Below are 26376 nucleotides of genomic sequence, written 5' to 3'. Positions count from 1 at the left end.
CAAATATGATTTTAAAATGTTAAAAGAGGATAATATAATATATGTACCCATATGTTTATAATTTTTGTTGCTTTTTCTTCATTCTTGAGGTACCAAGTTTTCTTGTTATCATTTTCTTTCTGAATAAAGAAATTTCTTTATGAATTCTGTTAGAGCAGAACTGCTACTGACGAATTCTTGTTTTTCCTTCATCTGAGAATGTCTTCATTTTACCTCCCTTCCTGAATGATACTTTCACTGGTCAGAATTCTGGGTTGAAAGTTCTTTTCTTTCAGCAAAAAAAAAAAAAAGTTCCACTACTTCTCTCTGGCCTCCACAGTTTCTAATGAGAAATCCACTGACAATCAAATCACTCTTGTGCTATAGCAGCAGTTCTCAACTGAAAACTGTTTTGCACCTGGGGGAACATTTGTCAATGTCTGGAGACATTTTTGGCTGTCACAACTAGGAGTTGCTATTGGCTTCTATTGGGTAGAGGCTAGGGATGTTGAGAAACATCCTAGAAGACACAGCAAAGCCCCCTCCCTCCCCAGTGAATTATTTGACACAAAATGTTACTAATGCCGAAGTTGAAAAGCCTTGTTATATAGGTTTCTTTTGTGTCTGGATGCTTGCAAGACTTTTTTTGTCTTTAGTTTTCAGAAATTTGAATATGATGTGTGTAGATATGGATTTTGTTAGATTTATCCTATATTTACACATCTTCTTGAATCTAGGTTTGTATCTTTTGCCGTATTTGAGTTTTCAGACACTTTCTTTAAATATATTTTTAGCTCTGCTTTTTCTCCTCTCCTGGGACTGATATGAATGTTAGATTTTTGTTGTCACTAAGGTCCAAGAACTTCCATTAATTTTTTTTCCTGGCTTATTTTTCTCTGTTTATTCAGAATGGATAATTTCTGTTGCTCTATCTTTAAGTTAACTATTTTCTCGGTCATCTCCATTCTGCTCTTGTGTTCATCCAGTGATTTAAAAAAAAATCAGTTATATTTTTCAGTTTTAATGTTTATATTTGGTTCTTCCTTATATCTTTTATTTCTTTACTGATATTCTCTCTCTCATTTGATATAAAAGCATTTTCCATTGCTTGTTGCATTTTTTATTATGGCTGTTTTAAACTTACTATAAGATAGTTACAACATCTGTGTCATCTTGGTCTTGGCATGTATTGACTGTCTTTTCTGATTTAAGTTTTGATTTTCCTGGTTCTTTGTTTAATGAGCATTAAAACTTTTAGTTTTTGACATTTTGAGTATTAGGTTATGAGACTCTTATTCCAACTTATATGTGTAACTTTTTTTTTTAAGATTTTTATTTATTTATTGAGAGAGAGAGAGAATGATAGAGAGAGAGCATGAGTAGGGAAGAGGGTCAGAGGGAAAAGCAGACTCCCTGCTGAGCAGGGAGCCTGATGTGGGACTCGATCCCGGGACTCCAGGATCATGACCTGAGCCGAAGGCAGTCGCTTAACCAACTGAGCCACCCAGGCACCCCAACTTTTTTTTTTTTTTTAACATTTATTTATTTGAGAGAGAGAGAGAGCACCAGCGGGAGGGGAAGAGGGAGAAGGAGAATCTCAAGTAGACTCCGTGCTGAAGACAGAGCATGATGCTACGCTTGATCCCATGACCCTGAGGTCATGACCTGAGCTGAAACCAAGAATAGGATGCTTAACCAACTGCACCACCCAGGTACCCCTGTAATTTTTTTTTTTTTTAATTCATGTAACTTAAAAAAATAAACCTGCCAAAGTGTTTTCCAAAGCTGTTTTACCATTTAAATTCCCACTAGCAGGATATGAAATTCAGCTCCTCCTCATCCTTGCCAACATGTGGGGTAGTCAGCTTTTTAAATGCTAACTATACTAATAGGTGTATACTATTAGCTTATTTTGCTTTAATTTGCATTTCTATAATAACTAATGATGTTGAATATCCTTTCATGTGCTTATTTGACATCTGCATACGTTCTTTAGTTATATATCTGTTCAATCTTTCGCTCATTTTAAAATTGGGTTATTTGTTTTATTATTGAGTTAAAAATTTTTTTATATTCAAATCCTTTATCAGATATGATTGGAAAATATTTCCCCCAGTTGGTGGTTAATCTTTCCATTTTAATGGTGTCTGTGAAGAGTTTTCAATTTTCATGAATTATTATCAACTTGTTCTTTAAGTATCACACTTTCAGTAGAACATCAAAAAAAAAAAAAAAAGTTCTGCCTAACCCTACATTCTGGAAGTTTTGTGGTTTTAGGCTTTACATTTAGGCCCATGATATATTTTTACTTAATTTTTTATATGGTGTGACATATAAATCAAAGTTATTTTTTTTGCATATGCATAGCTAATTCATCCAAGCACTATTTGTTGAAAAGACTATCTTTAACCCATTAAACTGCCTTTCATCTTGGTCACAGATCAGTTGTCCATATATGTATATGTCTATTTCTGGACTGTATTCTGTTCCATTCACCTATTTGTCTGTCTTGATGGCAATAATACACAGTCTTGGGCACCTGGGTGGCTCAGTTGGTTAAGCGACTGCCTTCGGCTCAGGTCATGATCCTGGAGTCCCGGGATCGAGTCCCGCATCGGGCTCCCTGCTCGGCAGGGAGTCTGCTTCTCCCTCTGACCCTCCTCCCTCTCGTGCTCTCTGTCTCTCACTCTCTCTCTAATAAATAAATAAAATCTTAAAAAAAAATACACAGTCTTGATTACTTTCGCTTTATAATAACTCTTCAACTTAGGTAGTCCATGTCCTTCAACTTTGTTCTTTTTCAAGTTTGTTTTGTCTATTCTAGGTCCTTTGCATGTCTACATATGTTTTAGAATCAGTTTCCACGAAAAAGAAAAAAAGCTTCTTGATATTCTGATTGGTACTTTATCAAATCTACAGGTCAGTTTGGAAAGAATTGACATCATAACAATATTGACTATTCCAAACTCTAAACATGGTTTATCTCTGTTTATTTAAGTCTTTAAGTTCTCTCGGCAGTGCTTTTTAGTTTTTATGGCATAATTCTTTGCACTTCTTTTTCTAGATTTATCACTCAGTGTTTCATGCTCGTTGTGGTGTTATAAGTGGCACTTTTAAAGTTCAAGTTTCAGATTGTTCATTGCTAGGACAAAGAAAATTTGATTTGTGTATATTGATCTTTATCCTGCAACCTCACTAAACTCACTTAGTAGTACTGGTAGCTTATTTGTAGATGCCATAGACATTCATTTGTTAATAAAGATAGTTTTAGGTCTTCCTTTCCAATCTGGATACCCACCCCAATCCTTTCCCCCACTTTATTGCCCTGGCTAGAGCCTCCAGTACAATACTTAGTGGAAGTGTTGAGACAAAGACATCTTTTTCTTGCTACTTATCTTAGGTCTTTCACCATTAAGTATGATGTTAGCTGTAGATTTTTCAGATACTCTTTATTGGTTGAGGAAATCCCCTTCTCTTTTTCTTAGCTGATGTCTTCTCATTAATGGATGTTAGATGCTCAATACTTCTTTACTGGATGCCAGACATAAACTTTGCCATTAGGTGCTGCATATTTTTGTATTCCTAAAAATATTCTTGGTCTTTGTTTGGAATACTGTTATTTGGAAAATTTGATTCTTTTGGAGTTTGCTTTTAAGCTTTGTTATGTGGGATCAGAGTAGTGGTTAGTCTGTGGCAAATTTTCCCCAACTAAGATAAAACCCTCTGAGTACTCTACTATGTGAAATAAGGTTGTCCACTTTGGCTGTTGGGAGCAGGAATTATACCTGGACCTCTGTGAGCTCTCAGGATTTTTCCCTGCAGTTCTTTCAGGTGGTGATTTCCCCCTGGCTTCGGGAAGTTTCCTCACATAAATGTATCCATGAGTATTTAGCTGAACTTAAGGGAAATCCTCTGCTGATCTCTGGACATCTTTGGTGTTCTGTTCTGTAAACTCAGACCACATTGGCCTCATCATCTCATCTCAACAGTAAGAAACAACTGGGCTCTGCCTGGTTACCCTCCTATTCATAAGCTGGGCAATCATAGGGCTCACCTCGTTTCTTATCTCAGGGATCACTGTCCTTCATTGGAATTGGACATTTCAAGATGTTCAATGTTTTGAAAACCATGGTTTCATCTATTTTGCTCATTTTTTTAGTTATTTGGCCAATTTCTCCATCTTGGCCAGAAGCAATCAACTGTTCACTCTTTTAAAGTTGACTGTTGATTAACAATTAATGAAGTTAATGCAAATAGATGACACTTTTCCTTTTTAGTTAAATTTAAAATACTTTCTCTAGAAAATATACCATACCCTGAGGTTATGAAATACTCTTAGCTGTGTTCTAAAAATATTATTCTGTCTTTTGTTGTAAAGTCATCAATCCACCTGGAACACATTTTCATGTATTATTTCATGGTTGCCCAATTGCATTCTTATATGGGTACTCAATTGTTCTAGAGCAATTTATTGAAGAGGTGTTTATTCCCCAGGGCTCTGCATAGCTACCTTTGTAATTAATCAACTTGGTTATTTGTCCTGTAGAATTTTCCACATTCTGATTTGGCCAATTGTGATCTTCACTATACCACTTAGAGGTTTTTAAAATTCATTTTATTTCCTATCAACTGGTGATTAGATCAAGTGGCTAAAGTAATTAAGGTTCAATGATGGGAAATATATCTTAAGTAGTACTTTCTACTTCCTATGGCATCATATTAGGAGGCATATTAATTCCATATTGTTCCAATTTAATGTTGCTAAGATTGGCCAACTAGTTCAGGTGTCACCAGGTACAAAAGGTAACTGATTGTTACCTTTTGAAATTCCCAATCACCCATTTATTATGGATTTTTGCTAAATCTAAGTCTGTCATTCTTTCTGAATATATTAGCTAATTCTTTTATAATAAAATCTCCTCTCACTATTTAATTACAGCTTGTACAGAAAAATCATGATAAATACTTGGCTCTGTTCCTTTACTTATTGAAATTTCAGAATGAGCTAGTATTCTGGCAAACTCCATAAAGGGCTCTATCATTTTTTTTTTTTTCATTTTGAATTTAAGAAGTTTTACCTACAATCACAGTTTCAACACACTGCAATAGTTTTTGATGCTTAAATTATTCTATTTTTGGTCAGTTCCTTTTGGTTGGTGATCCTATGATCTTTTTTTTTTTAAAGATTTTATTTATTTGACAGAGAGAGACACAGCGAGAGAGGGAACACAAGCAGGGGAGAGGGAGAGGGAGAAGCAGGCTTCCTGCGGAGCAGGGAGCCCGATGCAGGGCTCCATCCCAAGACCCTGGGATCATGACCTGAGCCGAAGGCAGACGCTTAACAACTGAGCCACCCAGGTGCCCCGATCCTATGATCTTTGATAGCTTTATTGCTTTTAGGTACAATAAGATGTTTTATGATAATCATATATATATTTCCTACCCTTGACCTGTCTTATCTCATTTCTTCAAGGAGCCCTTGCTTCTCTTTTTATAGAAAAGAATTTGAAAACTACAGTCTGGATACTTGGGGAGCTCACTGCTTCTTTGTCATGAATGCTTTTAAATCCTTTGGTAGACAGAGGTAGGAAATACATACTTTCAATTCAAATGAAAGACTATATGGTATTTTACTTCTTTATGATTTTCTTTTGAAAAAATTTAATTCCTCATGAAATTAAGTTATGTAATTAATTTTGGACTCACCTAATACCAATATTACCATTAACAATACTAGTAAAGGCAGTTTAGATTTCTATTTCTCTTTGTCCTTGAGATACAGAATATTCTTGAGATATTCTCCTAATAGTAAGTGAAAATATATATATATATTTTTAAAAAGATTTTATTTATTTATTTGACAGAGAAAGACACAACGACAAAGGGAACACAAGCGGGGGGGGTGGGGGAGGGAGAAGCAGGCTTCCCATGGAGCAGGGAGCCCGATATAGGGCTCGATCCCCGGACCCTGGGATCATGACCCGAGCTGAAGGCAGACGCTTAACGACTGAGCCACCCAGGCGCCCCAGTCAAAATATTTTTTAAAAAGATTTTATTTACTTGAGAGAGAGAGAGAGAACACGAGCATGTGCGGGGGAGGAGCAGAGGGAGAGGGATAAGAAGACTCTGTGCTCAGCACAGAGCCCAACATGGGGTTTGATCACACAACCCTGAGATCATGACCTTAGCTGAAATCAAGACTTGGACCCTTAACCAACTGAGCCACCCAGGCACCCCAGTAAGTCAAAATATTTTAACACCACTTGAACTTATTGTTCTTTATGTTGTCATGTTATAACATGATGTAGAGTCAAATTCATTGGTTTTGATATATAGGTTTGCTATTTTCCTTTGACTTAATTTTTTAAAAAAGATTTATTTTAGAGAGAGAGCATGTGAATGGGGGGGAGGGGCAGAGAGAAAGAGAGAGAGAATCTCAAGCAGACTCCCCACTGAGCATGGAGCCTGACACGGGGTTTGATCTCACGACCCTGAAATTATGACCTGAGCCGAAATCGAGTCAGATGCTTAACCCAACTGAGCCAACTGCCCCTGACTTAATTTTTAAAATAAAAGATGATATGTAAAGTATCTATATGGATCCAAAGTCAAAATAGAAATCAAAGTATAACCAAAAATAACTCTTTCATCCTTGCCCTCTCCTGTTGTTTCATCTTGAGATTTCTTGTTGAAAATACAGGCATATACTATATTCCTTTCTTCTTCCACAAATATTAGCATAATATATGTATCATTCTGAACTTACCTACTTTTCATTTAACATATCCTGAAGGTCACTCCCTAGGAGAACACAGGTTCACAATATTCCACTGTACATTCATATAATTAATTCAGCCAGTCTATTGCTGGGCATTTGTGTTATTTCCAGTTTGCTGCATTTACAAAGAGTGTTTTTAAAAAATTCCTTTGTGGGGGCGCCTGGGTGGCTCAGTCGTTAAGCGTCTGCCTTCGGCTCAGGTCATGATCCCAGGGTCCTGGGATCGAGCCCCGCATCGGGCTCCCTGCTCGGCGGGAAGCCTGCTTCTCCCTCTCCCACTCCCCCTGCTTGTGTTCCCTCTCTCGCTGTGTCTCTCTCTGTCAAATAAATAAAATCTTTAAAAAAAAAAATTCCTTTGTGTATACCACATTTTGTATCTTTGGGATAGAAGGGTGCTGGTCTTATGGTAAATGCATGAGACTACACATGGACATTACCTGATTCCCCTATATGAACTGTACTATTTTGCATTTTCATCAGCAATTTGAGAGTCCTTGTTTTTCCAGTCTTGCCAATGGAGTTTATTAATACACTTTTTGAATTTTGCCCGTTTAATTGGGATGAAGTGGTATCTCAGTGTAACTTGCATTCTCGTCTCAATTTTTAGACTCTTTAAGGATATTAGCCTGTGATATAGTTGCAAATATCTCCTCCTGTCATTCTCCTTTAACATTTAGTCCTATAAAATTATTTATTTTTTCTTCTTTATTTCTCCTGGATTTTTGAGTCATGCTTATTGATATCTCCATTCCAGGGCTATAAAGGAATTCACCCATGTAGTACTTGTAAAGTTTCCTTCTTTTTATTTTTTTACATTTAGATATCTTGATTTGTTGGGAGTTCATCTTATGTTACACTGCCAGGGATGAATCTAATTTTCTTTCCTATAAATTTTATCCAACTGTGCTAACAGTAATGAAAAATTCTTTCTCAAAATGATTCTAGCAGAATGGTTCCTTCCAAGAAAGGTGGTTAGGGAAAAACTAAGAAATGTTCTGTCATCTCTAAGGTAGACTAGAGAAGACATTATCAAAATTCACAAACATACCAATGGAAAGGGGTTCAAGAAACATGTACCGTAGGCATTCAAGGAGATCCAGGAATTCACAATGAGGGAGAAAGGAGTACCTGATATGCACACCGATACTAAACTCAACACAGAAGTCAAGGCAAAAGGAAAAAGGAATGCCCCATATTTATCTGTATATGGATTTCCAGAAAGTTATTTTTCTCAGTGGATTCATCACCTTAAAAGAAATAGTCAGCATGAATGAAAATGGCTGGTTTATTACAACAAAGTAATATAACAAAAAAAATTCATTTTTCCCATGTGAGTTGAGAAATTCCACAGAAGACAGTAATTTGGGAGGGAACTACTGTTCCCTAATACTGTTTAGCTACTGTTAAAGAACCAAATTATAAATGTGCTAAATACATGTATATAAGCTCAGCATTCTTTAACTTACATAATACTAAAAGGTACCAAGAAAATACTCTTAGAATAAATCAAGTACTGAACTGATAAGGTACATCTTCATCATTGATATCTTGCAGTTATGTGTAAACTACAGAATTATCACCCATCCAGATCAGAGTTTAAACATCCTGGGTAAATGTCATTTGACTACTGTGTTAGTTTTTTCTATGTATGTTCATGAGTGAAATTATTCTGGAATTTGTTGTTCAAGGGCTACTTAACATCTCATTTTATTAATCAGAATTATGTTAGTCTTTAGCATCTGCTCGCATTTTTTCCATAGGATTTTCTGTTCCTTCAGGGGGCAGCCTGTACAATTATCTGCTCCTACATGGTTTTTAAAGATTATTTTTTCCAATTGTTAAATTTTTTTGGCCCCTTTCAGTTACTCTTGAAATTTAATCATTTAAAATGTTTTCCTAGAAAACAAACCATACTCTATTTAAAAGTTGGATCTAATAAGGCTTACATCTATTTATATTACCATTAAAAATATCCTCTAAAACATATATCAGAATTCTTTCTTATAATGTGAAGGCATTGCCAAAGTTTAGTAATAATAGTTTTCGTCAAAGAAACATTTTGACCTAAAATAAAAAAACCTTTTGTATTGTTCTTTATTCCATGATTTTTGCTATAAAGCAAAAATTTTAATTAAAACTCTCCATTAATTCAAACACCCATTGGGGCATTAGCTTGTTTAGTTCAGTAATCATTATTTAATTTGACAAATATTTGGACTCCACAACGTAACAGGCACTTTCATAAGTGTGGAGATACAATGGTGACAAGAGGTAAACTGCCCTCAATTGTTTTAGTTATCTACATAATTTCCATTGAGAACTGCCATGGTCATGTTCATAGGATTTGATATATAGGAGTTTCATTATCATTCATAACTAAATAGCCTGTAATTTTTTTGATTTGCTTATTACTTTGATAATTATTGATAAATTTCCAAGAGGTCAGGATTCATTTGGCCATTTTCTAATTTCTAAATTTTAACTGTGGTGATAAAATGAATAGGACATTTGGCTTTAGAAATTTGTTAGAGACAAATCACTTCCAAATGCCTTCAAAAACAAAACAAAAAACATTGCTGAGCACTCAACTACCCCATTTTCATTAAAACCGTAAGGCTTTCTTTACAGTACGGATTTTTTGGTGCAGCAAATGAATACTGATTCAAAGCTTTCTTCCCTTCATTCTGTTTTACTGGTTTTTCTTCAGAATTATCCTACTGTTCAATAAGATACATATACAGATGGCATATTTGTCTATATTCATTATATTGTCAAGGTCTTTATCTCATAGAAATGGTCTAATACTAATATTAATGATGGTCATGACATCATTTAAGTTGTCAAGCTCATTTAACCCTTATAATCAAATAAGTAAGGAAACAGACACAGATTTGAGTTACTTTCCAAAAAATACAGATATGTTGGAACTAAGGCATACCAAAGAAGTTGTATGACATAGCTCAAGGCTTTCCAAGATTAATTACGTAACAGAAATTCACCTTTGGTGTAATTCTGTGAAAGTGTAACAAGATTTAAAAAGTGATGGAAGGTTGCCCTACACGAGTTAGATTTAAATTCTATGCAGAATAATATCAATGATGTGGAGAATGCTTTAAGAATGATTCAAAAGAGAGTCACAGGGTCATCTTATTCATAGGGTTTTACTCTGGTATTCCAAATGGGAAATTATTCAGTAAATGCTTTCCTGTATTAATACAGATTGCATTATGAATTCTCTGCTGTTGAGTGTGTTATGTGCTCTGACAGTCTTCCAGTATTACTTATACTTGTGGGGTTTCTCAAAAGAAGAAGTTAACAGACATCAATTAATGAGTCATGAATATTTTTATATCATAAGATTTTATAAGAGTGACATAAAGTGAGAGCTTGGAGAAAATGTCTCAAAATTTTTATATTCATAGGATTTCTCTAAAGTGTAAATACCCTGGTGTTGAGCAAAGTCTGAGCCCTGACTAAAGGTGTTCCCATAGTCTTTCCATTGATAGAGATTCTTACCATTGTGAATTTTCTGTTCAGTAAAATATGGATGATGACCAAAGATCTGGCTACTTTTCTTACATTCATAGGAATCTGTATCAGTATGAATTTTCTTATGTCGTGTAAGTTGTGAGCCCCAGATAAAAGATTTCCCACATTCCTTACATACATAAGGTTCCTCACCAGTATGTATTCTCTGATGTCGAGTAAGTTGTGAACCCCAGAGAAAGGCTTTTCCACATTCTTCACATTCATATGGTCTCTTTCCAGTATGGATTTTCTGATGTCGATTAAGTTCTGAACCACGAAAAAAGGTCTTTCCACATTCCTTACATTCATAGTTTCTCTCACCAGTATGAATTTTTTGATGTCGATTAAACTCTGAGCCATGAAGAAAGGTCTTTCTACATTCCTTACATTCATAGACTTTCCTCTCATTATGAATTTTCTCATGTTGAGCAAGATATGAGGCCCAAATAAATGTCTTCCCACATTGCTTACATTCATGTGGTTTCCTACCAGTATGAATTTGTTGATGTCGAGCAAGGTGTGAACTCCAGATATAGGCTTTTCCGCATTTCTCACATTCATAGGGTTTCCTACCAACATGAACATTCTGATGTTGAGCAAGATTTGAACCACGAATAAAGGCTTTTCCACATTCCTTACATTCATGAGATTTCTCAGTAGTGTGAGTTCTCTGATGTTGAGTTAGGTGTGAGCCACGAGTAAAAGCTTTTCCACACTCCTTACATTCATAAGGTTTTTCACCAGTGTGAATTCTCTGATGTTTAGTAAGATGTGATCGCTGACTAAAGGCCTTCCTACATTCATTACATTCATAGGGTTTCTCACCAGTATGAATTCTCTGATGTCGTGTAAGATCTGAGCCACAACTAAAGGCCTTCCCACATTCCTTACATTCATAAGACTTCTCACCAGTATGAATACGCTTATGGACACTAAGTTGTGAATGAAATCTAAAGGCCTTCCCACATTCCTTACATTTAAAAGGTTTTTCACCAGTATGAATCCTCCTATGACCAGTAAGACTTGAACGCAAACTAAACGCCTTCCCACATTCTTTACATTCATAAGTTTTCTTAGCAGTGTGAACTGTCTGATATTGAGTAAGTTCTGAATCAGAAAGAAAGGTCTTCTCATATTCCTTATCTTCACAAAATTTCTCCCTCGTGTGAATTACTTGATGTTGAGTACAGTCTGAGCCAGAAGGAAAGGCTTTCCCACATTCTTTAAATTCATTCAGTTTCTTTCCTGTATTCTGTTTGTGATGTACATTAAAAGCTGTGTGATGTTTAGAAGTGGACATTTTTTCACCAGCGAGTATAACCTGCTTAAAACATTCTTCCTGATTTTCATGTTGTGTTTCAAACTGACCTTTGCTTTCCCAATCACCCCTAAAACACAAATATTCAAGGCTGTGTTTTTTACAAATTTCCAATTGAGTCAATTCTCTCTCAAAAGTGACCTTTTTTTTGTGATAACTTCTTGCTCTGACATCTGGACTGCATGTCTGAAAGATAAGAAGATAAATTCATACTGTTTTACTGTTCAAAAAGAATCAAAATGTCCAATGTAGATATAAAAAGCAAATCCTAAAATACGTAAGGCACACAAGAAGTGAATGACTTAAGAAATTCTCAAATTCTGGGCAATATGAAAAAGGGGCAAAAAATAAATAGAAATTAAAGAGAACTAATAAAAGTTAAGGTGAGTGATTAGATATATAAAAGCTTTGTTTTAGTCAAATTCATCTGAGCAGTTCAATTTAAAAAAAAAAAAAAGGTTATTCAGGTACCACCCAGTCACGGAATGCCAATGTAAAGATAAGACTGTTTCACTCAGTATGGTAAATCAACCCTTAGCATATATTAGGCATTAAAAACATAATTGTGTAAAAAATACATTACAAGACAAAAAAAAAAAAAAAGGAAGAAATGGGGGGAATTTAGGGTGGAGTAAAGGATCTTACAAAAACCAAGTACCAGGAAGCACAACTGGGATCATTTAATCATATAATAATGTAATACACTTCACTGTCTAGTTGCTTCCATCTTTACTGAAATGAGTTCATAAACTGCTTCCATATTACTTTCTGTACAGATAGGAGGAAACAAAAGCATATCTAAACTAACTCAAAGACAAATATGCAGAAATGTAATCATGCCTACTTAATCATTTTCAATTTGCCTTTGCAAAGACTCCACCCTGCTCATTTCCTCCATGGTGCATAGCCAAGCCATCTTTTTGTCACATGACTCCAACCAAGGTGCTTTTGTTTTCTTTATTCTTGAGTTTATAGTATTGCTCATCCATTCTGCTTTATGCTTTCAAGCCCTTCCCTAGGTCTCCTCTTCCTTTCCCTTCTATGCAAGGCCACTGAAAATATTACAGAAAGTATCTACAAATTTTCAAGTACTATGGAAGATACTATGATGAATGTCTTATATAATTCTGAGCTTAAAAACAGTAATGTTGGGAAATAGAGTATCAGTCTAATATGTGGGAAGTAATCTAGTCTAGAGTTAATAGACAGTAGGAACTCAGTAACACAGGTGTGTTGCATTAGGTTAAAGGACATAATTATGGGTGATTGGGTGATAGTTCAAAAAGGAAAATAGTTTGAGAAGTTGCCAAGGGCAAAGAGTCTGGCATGAGCTAGGAATAAGTAGGACCACTCTGTGACTCATTTTTGATATGTGCCAGATTTGATGAAACTGTCATGTGGTTATGTTATAAATTTTTCTTGGGAGTAGAGCCGGGAACGGAGCAAGTACTCTAGCAGTGACAGAGTAAGTTGAAAGGCAGTTCAGTTACATGTGTAAGTAATAGTGTATTGTAGCAGAAAAAGGACAGACTACAGTTTCAGGCTCAGTTCTGTTTACTAACACCATCTTTAGGTTATGAGAAAATTACTGAGCTTGACTGAGCGCTTATTTTTCTGTATGACATTAGAGATATTAATATGTTTTTTAAAGAGATTTATCGAGAGGATTGGGAAAACATACTATGTTATAAAAACTTTTATTTTGAAATACAGTTGACCCTGGAACAACACAGGTTTAAACCACACAGGTCCACTTAACACATGGGTTTTTTTCCAGCATTGTAAATTTATGGTTTCTTTCTTATGATTTTCTTTTTTTTTTAAGATTTTATTTATTTATTTGACAGAGAGAGACACAGCGAGAGAGGGAACACAAGCAGGGGGAGTGGGAGAGGGAGAAGCAGGCTTCCCGCGGAGTAGCGAGCCCGATGCGGGGCTCGATCCCAGGACCCCGAGATCATGACCTGAGCTGAAGGCAGACGCTTAACGACTGAGCCACCCAGGTGCCCCTCTTATGATTTTCTTAATAACATTTTCTTTTCTCTAGCTTACTTTAAGAGTCCATTATATAACACATATAACATATAAAGTATATGTTAATTTATGTTATCAGCAAGGTTTCCAGTCAACAGTAAGCTACTAGTAGTTAAGTTTTTGGGAAGTTAAAATTTATACATTAATTTTTTAAAGGATTTATTTATTTTACAGAGAGAGAGAGTGCTCAAGCAAGTGGGGGAGGGGCAGAGGGAAAGGGAGAGAATCTTTTTTTTTTTTTTTAAAGATTTTATTTATTTATTTGACAGAGAGAGACACAGCGAGAGAGGGAACACAAGCAGGGGGAATGGGAGAGGGAGAAGCAGGCTTCCCGTGGAGCAGGGAGCCCGATGTGGGGCTCGATCCCAGGACCCTGGGATCATGACCTGAGCCGAAGGCAGATGCTTAACGACTGAGACACCCAGGCACCCCGGGAGAGGGAGAGAATCTTAAGCAGACTCCCTACTGAGCACAGAGCCTGAAGCAGTGCTCGATCTCATGACCCTGAGATCATGTCCTGAGCCAAAACCGAGTCAGACACTTAACCAACTGAGCCACCCAGGTGCCCCTACATGAATTTTTGACTGTGCAAAGGTTGGCATCCCTAAACCCTCAAGTTGTTCAAGGGTCAGCTGTAATTATAGATTCACAATAAGTTGCAAAGAGTACCCTTTACCCAGTTTTGCCTGATGAATACATCTTACATAATTAAAGCACAGTATCAAAATCATGTAACTGACATTGGCACAATGAATATGTATAGTTATGTCATTTATCACATATGTGGATTCCTGTAACCACCACCAACCACAATCAAGATATAGACCTAAATCATTATTACATAGATTCTACCTCTTGTGCTACCTCTTTATAGCCATAACTATGACCACCACTCCCCTTTCCATCCCTAAGCCCTGGCAACCACTAATATATTTTCAATCTTTATAATTTAGTGATTTCCAAAATGTTCTATAATTGGATTCATTTGGCATGGGACCTTTGGCATTTTTCATTCAGCACAATATCCTGGAGGTTCATTTAAGTTGTTTTAGCTATCGATAGTTCAGAAAAAGAACGATTTTATTTTATTTATTTATTTATTTGACAGAGAGAGACACAGCGAGAGAGGGAACACGAGCAGGGGAAGTGGGAGAGGGAGAAGCAGGCTTCCCGCTGAGCAGGGAGCCCGACATGGGGCTCGATCCCAGGACGCTGGGATCATGACCTGAGCCAAAGGCAGATGCTTAACGACTGAGCCACCCAGGCGCCCAAAAGAACGATTTTAGAACACAAATATAACCTCTGGAGTTCAAAACCATAATTCCAATAAGGAAAGAAAATTTATTTTCTTTCCTTGATATTTCTTTTTTTTTTTTTTAAGATTTTATTTATTTATTTGACAGAGAGAGAGACAATGAGAGAGGGAACACAAGCAGGTGGAATGGGAGAAGGAGAAGCAGGCTTCCTGAGGAGCAGGGAGCCCGATGCGGGGCTCAATCCCAGGAACCGGGGATCATGACCTGAGCCGAAGGCAGACACTTAACGACTGAGCCACCCAGGCGCCCTTTTTCCTTGATATTTCAAAAAAAACCCACAAACTCCTAAATAAACAACTAACAAATACTGTGGGGGAAAAAAAAGAAGCTCCAAGAATACGTTACTTCAATCTGAGTTCTGCCCATAAGAGAAAATTCATCAATTAGCCTCAACTTGCCAAATATGCGCCTTGTTTCCTCTTGACAGCCTGGACTTGTCTTTTATGACATTGCAGTCTCTTTGTTGTCCTCCATTAGCCTTTTTTTTTTTTTAAGATTTTATTTGTTTATTTGACAGAAAGAGACAGCCAGAGAGGGAACTCAAGCAGGAGGAGTGGGAGAGGGAGAAGCAGGTTCCCCACTGAGCAGGGAGCCCTATGCGGGGCTCGATCCCAGGACCCTGGGATCATGACCTGAGCCGAAGGCAGACGCTTAATGACTGAGCCACCCAGGCGCCCCTGTTGTCCTTCATTAGCCTTAAACTCTCTTCTGCCGCTTACTATTCAGTGTAACCAAAAGCCATTTTCACCTATTATCCTGATTTTCAACTAAGGAGCCTATCAGGCCTTCTCTTAATGTAGAGCCTATTTTGCCAAAATTTATGGACATGTTCCAGTCACAGAAAAGAATACAAGTTTCTTAATAGGTTATATACTCTTTGTTAACTCTTCTTATCCCAAAATGAAACTGGAAAATCAATAAATGTTGGTTAAAAGAACGAATTAGTGAGTGCAGGAAATGCAGAAGCAAGGAGAAATTTAGGCAAAATAAGAAAAATTCAAGATACAGTAGGCAAAATAAAAACGGGGTCAAAAGTTTTTTTAGGGAGAAATTTACAAATATCTAAATGAAGACATTTACAAATATCTAAATGAAAAAAAAGAGAGATAGAAAGAAATTGAGTCAAAGCATTGATAAACTGACTACTGGAGAAAAAGAATGACACCTTTTTATAACATGAGGGAAAGAATTTGAAGAGTACTGAATTAGAGTGGTATTTGGAGGTGAAGAGAAGGGTCATTTGGAAATTCACGGTGAAAGGTTACTTTTGACTCTAGGTCTCAGATTTTTATCCATAGGTTTTTATCCCTTGAGGAGGAGACTCGAGGCCAGTATTTCAGAGATGCCGCGGCCTCACTAAACATCTGGGCTCTTATCTACAATGATGGCGTCCCTGTGCTGGCTCAGCCCTCACTCACCTGGGCAAGGTCCTCTTGTCTCATCCTGTAAAACCATCCAGGGCTCTTTCCCCTTCTCCAGTAAAGAGAACACATCTGGCTGATAAATGCAAAGTCCTGATCAGAGATAAGAAACAGGAAATGACCATGTGGTAAAGATTTCAAAATTTGGAACTAGTCCCTTGGTTATGAAGGAAGAGAGACAATTATAGGAAGAGCAAGAAAAAGGCATGAAGTATTTCTAAAGGATGGAGAAGATAGAGGTTCCCAATGATGATGACTATTACCAAATTTATAAAGCATAAACCATTTTCCCAGAAAGAAGTCAGGAATTCCCCTAGACACTTAAAAGACAATTCAAAAATTCACAATGTAGAAATCAGAAACTTCTGGGGTTAGATTCTGAATCTTACCCAGTGAGATCATGTTGCTGTAGTTCTCCAACATCACATCTCTGTACAAATGTCTCTGTTCCAAGCCTAGGCATTCCCACTCCTCCTGAGAGAAGTCTACAGCCACATCCCTGAACATCATCAACTGCTGAAACAAACAACCCAAGCATCAACAGTGAAATTAAAAAATCTTTTTTTTTTTTAAAGATTTATTTATTTGACAGAGAGCGAGAGCAGGAACACAAGCAGGGGGAGTGGGAGAGGGAGAAGCAGGCTTCCCGCCGAGCAGGGAGCCCGATGCGGGGCTCGATCCCAGGACCCCGGGATCATGACCTGAGCCGAAGGCAGACGCTTAACGACTGAGCCACCCAGGTGCCCGAAATTAAAAAATCTTTTAGATAGAAGGGAGAAGAAATGAAATATTGCTCAGTATACTCACTGAGCAAAAAACTGAAGTTGGCTGCCTGTAGTATAGGGGGAAATGACATGGAAATTAGTGTGACTGAAGCTGAGTGCCTATATGCTCTTCAAATCTTCTGTTGTTCAGTCACAACATCCTTATGACCTTCCAGGGACAAACACCAGACAACAGGATGGCAGCCCAGAATTAAGAGTTCTTTGTTGATACCACTGGGATGCCACGCCAGGCTTACAGGACTAACTCCAGATTTATTATGTGACAAACACTTTTTTTCCCCCTTAGGCTACTTTTAGTTGAATTTTCTGTTAGCTGAAGTTGAAGGGATTCTTAGAAGACACACTTCCTAACTGAATACCATTTTCTGTGGGAGTGTATAAAATCTCTGGGCTCTCAGATAAGTAGCTGACAATCAACACATGTCTTGTTAATAATATTAATCTCTCACTGATTTCCTGGCAAGATCCCAGATCTCTCTGAACTTTGCCAACTAATAAAACGGAACACCAACCAACACCAACCCTCACCTTTACTAATTGAAACACCCCATTCTACAGAGTAAATAAAAGCTTTCATGTAGAGTATCCCTTTGACCCACTCAGTTCCAACTTGTTAAGCCACAGATTTGAAAAGAAAGTCTCTACTATTTCCTCTAAGGAAAAGTATTTCTCCTCCTTCAGTGCTCTGCCAAAGTATTAGGACATGGGAGGTGCTGAATGCCATGCTGGAGAGAAGAGGGACATCTAGGAAGGCAGTGGACTGTTTCACGGCTATCACTTACCACAATGAATAGTGACTCAAGTAAGCAGCTTAAGGATAAAAAAGTATTCATATGATGTGATATAAATGATTATAATTTTGGAGAGAGGCAATTCCAACTCACATGGGCCATGACTTAAAATTCCAAGAATCAATCAGTCTTCTAGACTCCTCTCCTGGTGAAGCAGAGTCCCGAGAAAGCAGAGCTAGAAGGAAGGAATCAGGAGAGGTCAGGTTTACCTCAGAGCTTTCAGATGGACTAAGAATTCCATTTTCTTCCCTGAAGAAAGATCAGAGGGAGTCTATAGAAATCCTGGCCCAAACCAAAACCCAAGTGACTCATTCTCCCTCCCTTTTTCCCAGTCCTAAGTAACCACTAATTCACTTTCTGTCTCTATAGATTTCCCTATTCTGGACTTTCATATGAAAGGAATCATACAATATGTGAACTTACTGTGACTAGTCTATCTCATTTAGCATAATGCTTTCGAGGTTCATCCAAGTTGTAGCATGTATCAGTATTTCATTCCTTTCTATAGCTGAATAATATTCCATTGTATGACTAGACCACATTTTTGTTTACCCATTTATCCATTAATGGACATTTGGGTTGTTTCTACCTTTTGACTGTTATAAATATGCTGCTATGAACCTTTGTGTACAAGTTTTTATGTTCGAATACTTGTTTTTGGTTTTCAGAGTACAAGTTTTACACTTCACTTATTAAATTTATTCCTAAATATTTTATGCTTTTTGATGCTATTGTGAATGGAATTGTTTTCTAAATGTCATTTTTGGATTCTTCATTGCAAATGTATAAATACACATTTGATTGGGGGAGGGGCAGAGGGAGAGGCAGAGAGCGAATCTTCAGCAGGCTCCATGCCCAGTGCAGAGCGTAATGCAGGGCTTGGTCTCACAACCCTGAGGTTATGACCTGAGCCAACATCAAGAGCTGGACGCTTAACTGAGTTACCCAGGTGCCCCTACACTTGATTTTTATCTATTCATCTTATGCCCTAAAACTTTTTAAGATTTCATTTATTTGTCAGAGAGTGAGAGTGAGAGAGAGCACACATAAGCAAGGGGAGTTGCAGGCAGAGAGAGAAGCAGGCTCCCCACTGAGCAAGGAGCCTGTTGCGGGTGGGACTCGATCCCAGGACCCTGGGATCAGGGCCCCAGCTGAAGGCAGACGCTTAACTGATTGAGCCACCCAGGTGTCCTCTTAAAACTTCTCTAAACTCCTTTATTAGTTCTAATAGGTTTTTTGTGTGTGTGGATTCCTTAGGATTTTCTATATTTAAAAAAATCATGTCATGTGTAGATAGAGACGGTTTAACTTCTTTTCCTAGATGTTTTTTATTTCTTCTTTCTTGCCTAACTGCTCTGTAAAATCTCCAGTATAATACTGAATAGAAGTGGCAAAAGCAGTCATTCTTGTCTTATTCCTGATCTTAGGGGGAAAACATTCAGAGATTCACTATCAAATATGTTAGCTATAGGATTTCTGTAGGTGCCCTATACCAAGTTAAAGAAATTCCCTTTCATTCCTAGTTTATATTTTTTAAATGAAAAGGTATTGGCTTTTGTCAAATGCTTTTTCTGTATCTATGAAAATGACTACGTGATTTTTGTTTTTTATTCTATTGATATGATGTATCACATCAATTGATTTTTGGATGTTCAGACAACCTTGCATTCCTGGGATATATTCCACTTCGTCATGTTGTATAATTCATTTTATACATTGCTGGACTTGGTCTGCTAATATTTTGTTGAGGATTATTGTGCTCAAATTCTTATGAGATAAGCTTTGTTTGGTTTTGGTATCTGGCTAATACCGGCTTCATCAAATAGGTTGGGATCTTAGCTGTATCCTCTCTTTTTTTTAATTTTTTAAAAAAGTGAACTCTATACCCAATGTGGGGCTCAAACTCACAACCCCAAGATCAAGAGTCACATGCTCTTCCAATTGTGCCAGCCAGGCACCCCTGGCTATAATCTTTAATTGCAGCAGAGAAGACACTGGGGAACTCAGAACTGATAGTAGGAGGCCTTCTGAACCAGGTTATGTTCTGAACAACAAAGAAAACCTGGCTGTTCAAAGGAACCATATTTTATTTTATTTACTTATTTTTAATTTAAATTTTAGGTAGTTAACATACAGTACAATATTGGTTTCTGGAATAGAATTCAATGATTCATCATTTACATACAACACCCAGTGCTCATCATAACAAGTGCCTTCCTTAATACCCATCACCCATCTAGCCTATCCCCCCCCCACCTCCCGCTATCAACCCTTAGTTTGTTCTCTATTGTTAAGAGTCTCTCTCTCTCTCTTTTTTTTTAATTTATTTGAGAGAGAGAGAATGAGAGACAGAGAGCACGAGAGGGAAGAGGGCAGAGGGAGAAGCAGACCCCCTGCTGAGCAGGGAGCCCGATGCGGGACTCGATCCCAGGACTCCAGGATCATGACCTGAGCCGAAGGCAGTCGCTTAACCAACTGAGCCACCCAGGCGCCCGTTAAGAGTCTCTTATAGCTTGTTTCACTCTCCTTTTTTTCATTTCCCCTTCCCATATATTCATCTGTTTTCTTTCTTAAATTCCACACATGAGTGAAATCATACAGTATTTGTCTTTCTCTGACTGACTTATTTCACACAGCATAATACACTCTAGCTCCATCCATGTTGTTGCAAAGGGCAAGATTTCATGCTTTATGATGGCTGAGTAATATTCCATTGTGTGTGTGTGTGTGTGTGTGTGTGTGTGTATAAACCACGTCTTCTTTATCCATTCATCAGTTGATGGACATTTGGGCTCTCTCCATAGTTTGGCTATTGTTGATACTGCTGCTAAAAACATCAGGGTGTGTGTATCCCTTTGAATCTGTATCTTTGTATCCTTTGGGTAAATAACTAATATTGCAATTGCTGGGTCACAGGATAGTTCCATTTTAAACTTTTTTTTTTTTTAAAGATTTTATTTATTTTTTAGAGAGCGAGCGAGAGAGAAACAGCATGAGAGGGGAGAGGGTCAGAGGGAGAAGCAGGCTCCCCACTGAGCTGGGAGCCCGATGTGGGACTCGATCCCAGGACCCTGGGATCATGACCTGAGCTGAAGGCAGACGCTTAACCATCTGAGCCACCCAGGCGCCCTCTATTTTAAACTTCTTGAGGAACCTCCATACTGTTTTCCACAAAGGCTGCCCAAGTTTGCATTCTCACCAACAGTGCAAGAGGGTTTGTTCCCCTTTCTCCGCAGAGGAACTGTATTTTATTTATTTTTTTTACTTTTTTTTTAAGATTTTATTTATTTGACAGCGAGAGAGACAGCGAGAGAGGGGACACAAGCAGCGGGAGTGGGAGAGGGAGAAGCAGGCTTCCCGCGGAGCAGGAAGCCCGACGCGGGGGCTCTATCCCAGGACCCTGGGATCATGACCTGAGCCAAAGGCAGACGCTTAACGACTGAGCCACCCTGGCGCCCCAGAGGAATTGTATTTTAAAGAAAATGTCTCCCATTGTAGTAACAGAGGAGAGAGAACTCTTGGGCAGAAGAACCTAAAAACTACTTTTTCACAGGAAAGCACCAGTGACAGCTATTCTGAGATAATCTATCACCTTCAAAAAAAATAAAATTAGAACCATTGTGTCCCAAGATATTGTTAGATATGTTTGAAAAGAGTGCCAAAATTCCCCTATGTATAAAGAAAACTGCCTAAAAGACACTGGAGAAGATTAAAATTATTATCCAACATTCCAGTATGAGTAAAATAATAATTTATTTTTATTTTTATTTATTTATTTTTAAAAAATAATTTCTGATATAATCACAGCTCTGAGGCAAGACTACGTGCACAAATATTACAATGATTTCAGGAATGGGAAGGAAGTGATGAGCAGACTCCCTGTGAGAGTTGAATTCAAAAGTGAAAGAGAACATAGGCAAAATCACTTTAGAAATGAAGAACAAACAAGCACAAGGTATGACAAATACCACAGAAAGTGCATGGACAAAGAATACAGAAATTAGTGAGCAGAGCAAAATAAAACAAAGAAAGAGATGACAATTATTGGAAGAAAACAGTGCAAGTCAGAGATAATCCAACTTGCAAATAAGCAGACCCCTGCAGATGAAATCCAAATCAAGGAAGAGAACAAATATTAAAAACTACATTTTTAACATTAAAAATAATTTCCTGAAATAAAGCATGAATATACATAATGAAAAGACACACACCATATTGCAGGGAGAAATGATTCAGAATTGTCAGTACCAAAACATTTCCTAATAAAATTATTAACCTAAAACCCCTGGGAAATCAAGATAAAAATATCAAGTTACCTATGAGAAAAAGGAAATTCCGTTGTTAGACTTCTCCACTGCTAAATTCAGAGCCCCAAATAGTGAGTAGTCTCTCCAATATACTTGTAGGAAAATAAATGACAGAATCGAAGATTTTATATGCAGCCAAGCTGTCCTTCAAATATAAAGGATATAAAAAGTTCTATGCTCCAAGAGCTTAGGGAATATTACTCACATGGGTGCTTTCTAAACTACTAGAGGACATATTTCTGCCTTTAAAGAGAGAATAGAGAAAATTTCAGGAAATTTTTTATTGTATTATCATTTATACACTTGAATATATTTGATAAATTTCAATAAAAAGTTCATTTTACAAATTATGGAGAAATATATACAAGGCAAATGCAAACAAACAGAAAAATAAGCAGGGGCTCCTGGGTGGTAGAGTTGGTTAAGTGTCCAACTCTTGATCTCAGCTCAGGTCTTGACCTTAGGGTTGTGAGCTCAAGACCGCCACTGGGCTCTATGCTGGGTGTGGAGCCTACTTAAAAAATTAAAAAATAAATTAAAAAAAGAAAAGCAATTTGTTTATTAAAAAAAATAAGCAGGGGCTATGATCTTGAGCATGCTAAAATACCAAAGCCTCCAATTCACAATAAAAATAATTATGAATATCTAGATTCACCTGGGTGGCTCAGTTGGTTAAGCATCCAACTCTTGATTTGGGCTCAGGTCATGATCTCAGGGTCATGAGATAGAGTCCTGCATCAGGCTCTGTACTGGGCATGGAGCCTGCTTAAGATTCTCTCTCTGCCTCTCCCCCTACCCCTCTCTCTAAAAATAATAATAATAATAATGATGATGATGATGAACATATATCAACTAACAGCAGCAACTTCAATAAAGCAGAAGCTACAGGTTATGTAAGATAAAACTTCATTCACAGAGTATTTTAATACATTTTTGTCAATCAAAGACAAATCAAGTGGAAAACAAGCACTATAGACTGGCCATATATTAGATCACTAAGAAAAATTCATTAAATTCCAACGTTAAAAAAATATCATAATGCAGGGTGCCTGGGTGGCTCAGATGGTTAAGCGTCTGCCTTCGGCTAAGGTCATGATCCCAGGGTCCTGGGATTGAGTCCCGCATCAGGCTCCCTGCTAGGCGGGGAGCCTGCTTCTCCCTCTGCCTCTCTCTCTCTCTCTGACTCTCATGAATAAATAAATAAAACACTTAAAAAAATATATCATAATGCAGCAAAACTGGAAATTACAAGCAAAGAGGGGGCCTATTGTGCCTTACCTGAATTCCTCAATTTTATCAATAGGGATTGAGTTCCCTTCATGTCACAGGGCTCAAGACCCTTCCATAGCACTAAGGATAAGACACTATACCACTATATTGGTTTTCTACTACTGAGCAACAAATTAGCATAAACACAGTGGCTTAAAATAATACAAATTTATTACCTTACACTTAGGCAGTTAGGTAAAAGTCTGAGATGGTTCTCACTGGGCTAAGATCAAGGTGTCAGCAGGGCTGTGTTCCTTTCTGTAGGCTCTAAGGGAGAATTATTTATTTCCTTATGTTTTCCAGAGTCTAGAGGCCACCAACATTGCTCCCTTCCTTCAGCCAGCAATTTTGCATATCTCTGACCATTCTTCTTTGATTCTATCTCCCTCTGACTCTAAACCCTTGGGAAAGGTTTACTGACTTTGAGAATCCATTGGGCCTAATTGGATAATCTAGGATAATTTCTCCATTTCAAGGTCCTTAACTTAATCTTGTTTGCAAAGTCCCCTTTGCCCTGTAAAGCAAAATATTCACAGGTTCCAGGGATTAGGACCTGGACATCTTTGCAGGGGCATTATTCTGCCTACCCCAACCACCTTTAAAGCTTCTATCCTTGGCTCCTCTCTTTCTGATGGATACTCAGAAATCCACCTCCTTCTATCCCATCACTTCCTCTCCAACAGTCTTGAATCCAACCAGGATAAGCATCAATATCCCCTGTATCCATGTTTATGTTCATCATAAGAAGCCTTAGATTCCTGATAATCTCTCCATTCAGACACTGTACTCCCAATCAGTTCAATGTACCCCCTTCTCATCCCTCCCCAAATCTTGACACTTTCTAGTATGCCCTCTGGAATTCATAATTCATTAATAACAAACCCCTCTTCTATCCCCAACCACTTTTTGAATATTCCCTTCACCTTTGGGTCTAAGGGAAACCTGGCTCTCCCCAGAGGACTCTGCAGCCTTTTCAATATCTCCCTCTCCTACCCGCCACAGCTTCTTGCCACTGGGTCTGGAAGCAGGGCAGGTATCCTCCTTGTTCTTACTGCTTTCAGACTTTTCTCTCTTCCTCCTCCAAAAAAGCTCTAGCTTGGAATTTCATGCCATGAGATTATTTATAATTCACCACACCTCACTGTTGCTGACATCTACCAAATACAGGATATTTCCCCTTGTTTTTTGAAAACCTGAGCTCATGGCTCATTCTCTGCAACACTACTACCCTCTTTTATTCTTGGAGTTGCACTGCATACACACAGATGAGCCTTGCTTACTCATTCTCACCTGTATTTCTACTTTTCCCTCTCTTGTGGCTCATTATCACCAATATACTGCAACGTTGTTATTTCCCCTATTTCTCTATTTCTATTTCTCTGCTCATATTTACAGAGAAATTCTTGGGATATGTTCTCTACACTGTCTCCTATTCCTCTCCCCACATTCTACAATGACCCAACTCAACCCAACTAACGGCCACCACAGAAACTGCTCTCCACACATTTACGAATAACTATGATTGTTACTAAATGCAATATTCTTTGTTTCTGGCTCCACAGCTGCTGCTACCACATTTACACAAACGGTCAGGCACACAGTGGTGCAGTCACAATCATATACATGTACAGTCACACCTAAATGGTCATTACAATCACGGACAGCTCCCCTCACCATCGTGCGCATGCAAACACACACACATACACACCCCCAACCCTACAGCTCCTGAGCGATTACCCCCACACCCCGCTCCCGTAACAGTTTCACACAAGCACCCACAGATCCCATCCGTGATCGCGCGGGAGCGGACACACATACACAGCTCCCTACCACCTTCCCTCCCACACCCAGTTGCTGGCAAAGCCTGAGACTCCGAAAACATCAGTCCCTCACTGCCCACTGCCCTCCCCAGTGGCCTTGGCCCCTCAGGAGTCATTCCGCTTCTGGGTCTTAGACTCTCTTACCTGACCCTGCGGTCTCTACAAGAATGTTCCGCTGGGATTCGGGCGCGATGCTTCCTACGGTCCTGAAAGCGTCAGCGCGCGGACAGGAAGCGGCTTCGGCTATGGTGGGCATTGGAAAACGTAGTCAGAGCCTGGACAGCCTTTCAGAGCCCAGAGCCGACAATCTCAATTCACAGGCCTTGGCCTCGGCCCCCATCCTTTCCCGCGACAAAGACCATTGCCCTCATAACTGCTCACATGCGTGGCAGAGGGCTTCTATTAGTTCCAGGCCGCGTTTAGAACGCAAGACTCCACTAAGGCCTCCACGCGGCTCCTCCACAAACGTGTGCCCCACTCTGGGAACCTGGACAAATGAACAAATGCTGCCTTTACCGGAAGTAGCCTTGGACGCGATGGCCCTTGGGAAATGTAGTTCAGGGCCGTAGGCCAAAGTATCTCAGAGGAAGGGTGTAATTCTTCGCGGCTCGAGTTCTCTGTCTGGGCATCTGACAGATATGGTGTGACAGAAAGGTCCCGTTAGGCAGTGCCTAGCATCGACCTGGGGGTAGGATGAAGGGGCCCGGCCCCAGGAGGGTCCCTTCTCTGCGAAGCCATGGGAGCTCCTTCTTTAACGGAGGTGTGGTATCTCTCACATCCTCAAATACTTACCTTAGTCTCATCTTCCAATTACCCTTAAAGAGTTTGATTTAAATTAATATTCAAGCTTACATTAGTGTTTTGTAAATGTTATTCATATCTTGGCCATTTTTTTTTTTGCTGAAGTTAATATTTGCCAGTTTTTAAAATTTGCTTCCTTTTCTCCGAGCTTATCATTTAGATGGACAGTATGTCTAAGTTTTCTGACAGAGTAGTTTCTTTCAGTACTTTCAAATTCAGCCTTTAAAAA

The 26376-nt window shown here is 38.3% G+C and overlaps 2 protein-coding genes across 2 annotated transcripts in view; one reads left to right on the top strand and one right to left on the bottom strand.

Annotated features, from left to right (window-relative positions):
- Positions 1-26376, top strand: part of LOC110590109 (zinc finger protein 14 homolog) — a 525303-nt gene that overhangs the window by 471210 nt on the left and 27717 nt on the right. The window contains exon 14 of the mRNA XM_044922190.1: positions 18149-18153. Within this exon, the coding sequence (XP_044778125.1) occupies positions 18149-18153 (5 nt within the window). The remainder of the gene's footprint in view (positions 1-18148; positions 18154-26376) is intronic.
- Positions 9608-25818, bottom strand: LOC110590099 (zinc finger protein 790-like). The gene is given in 6 exon segments (XM_021700815.2): positions 9608-11741; positions 11743-11789; positions 16372-16467; positions 16764-16887; positions 18044-18125; positions 25491-25818. Coding segments are annotated over 5 exon segments (1899 nt in total). The 5' UTR covers positions 18053-18125; positions 25491-25818; the 3' UTR covers positions 9608-10118.

Source organism: Neomonachus schauinslandi, chromosome 16 (assembly GCF_002201575.2).
Source record: "Neomonachus schauinslandi chromosome 16, ASM220157v2, whole genome shotgun sequence".
In the NCBI taxonomy this organism is placed as follows: Eukaryota; Metazoa; Chordata; class Mammalia; order Carnivora; family Phocidae; genus Neomonachus; species Neomonachus schauinslandi.
This window is presented reverse-complemented; position numbering and strand designations above follow the sequence as displayed.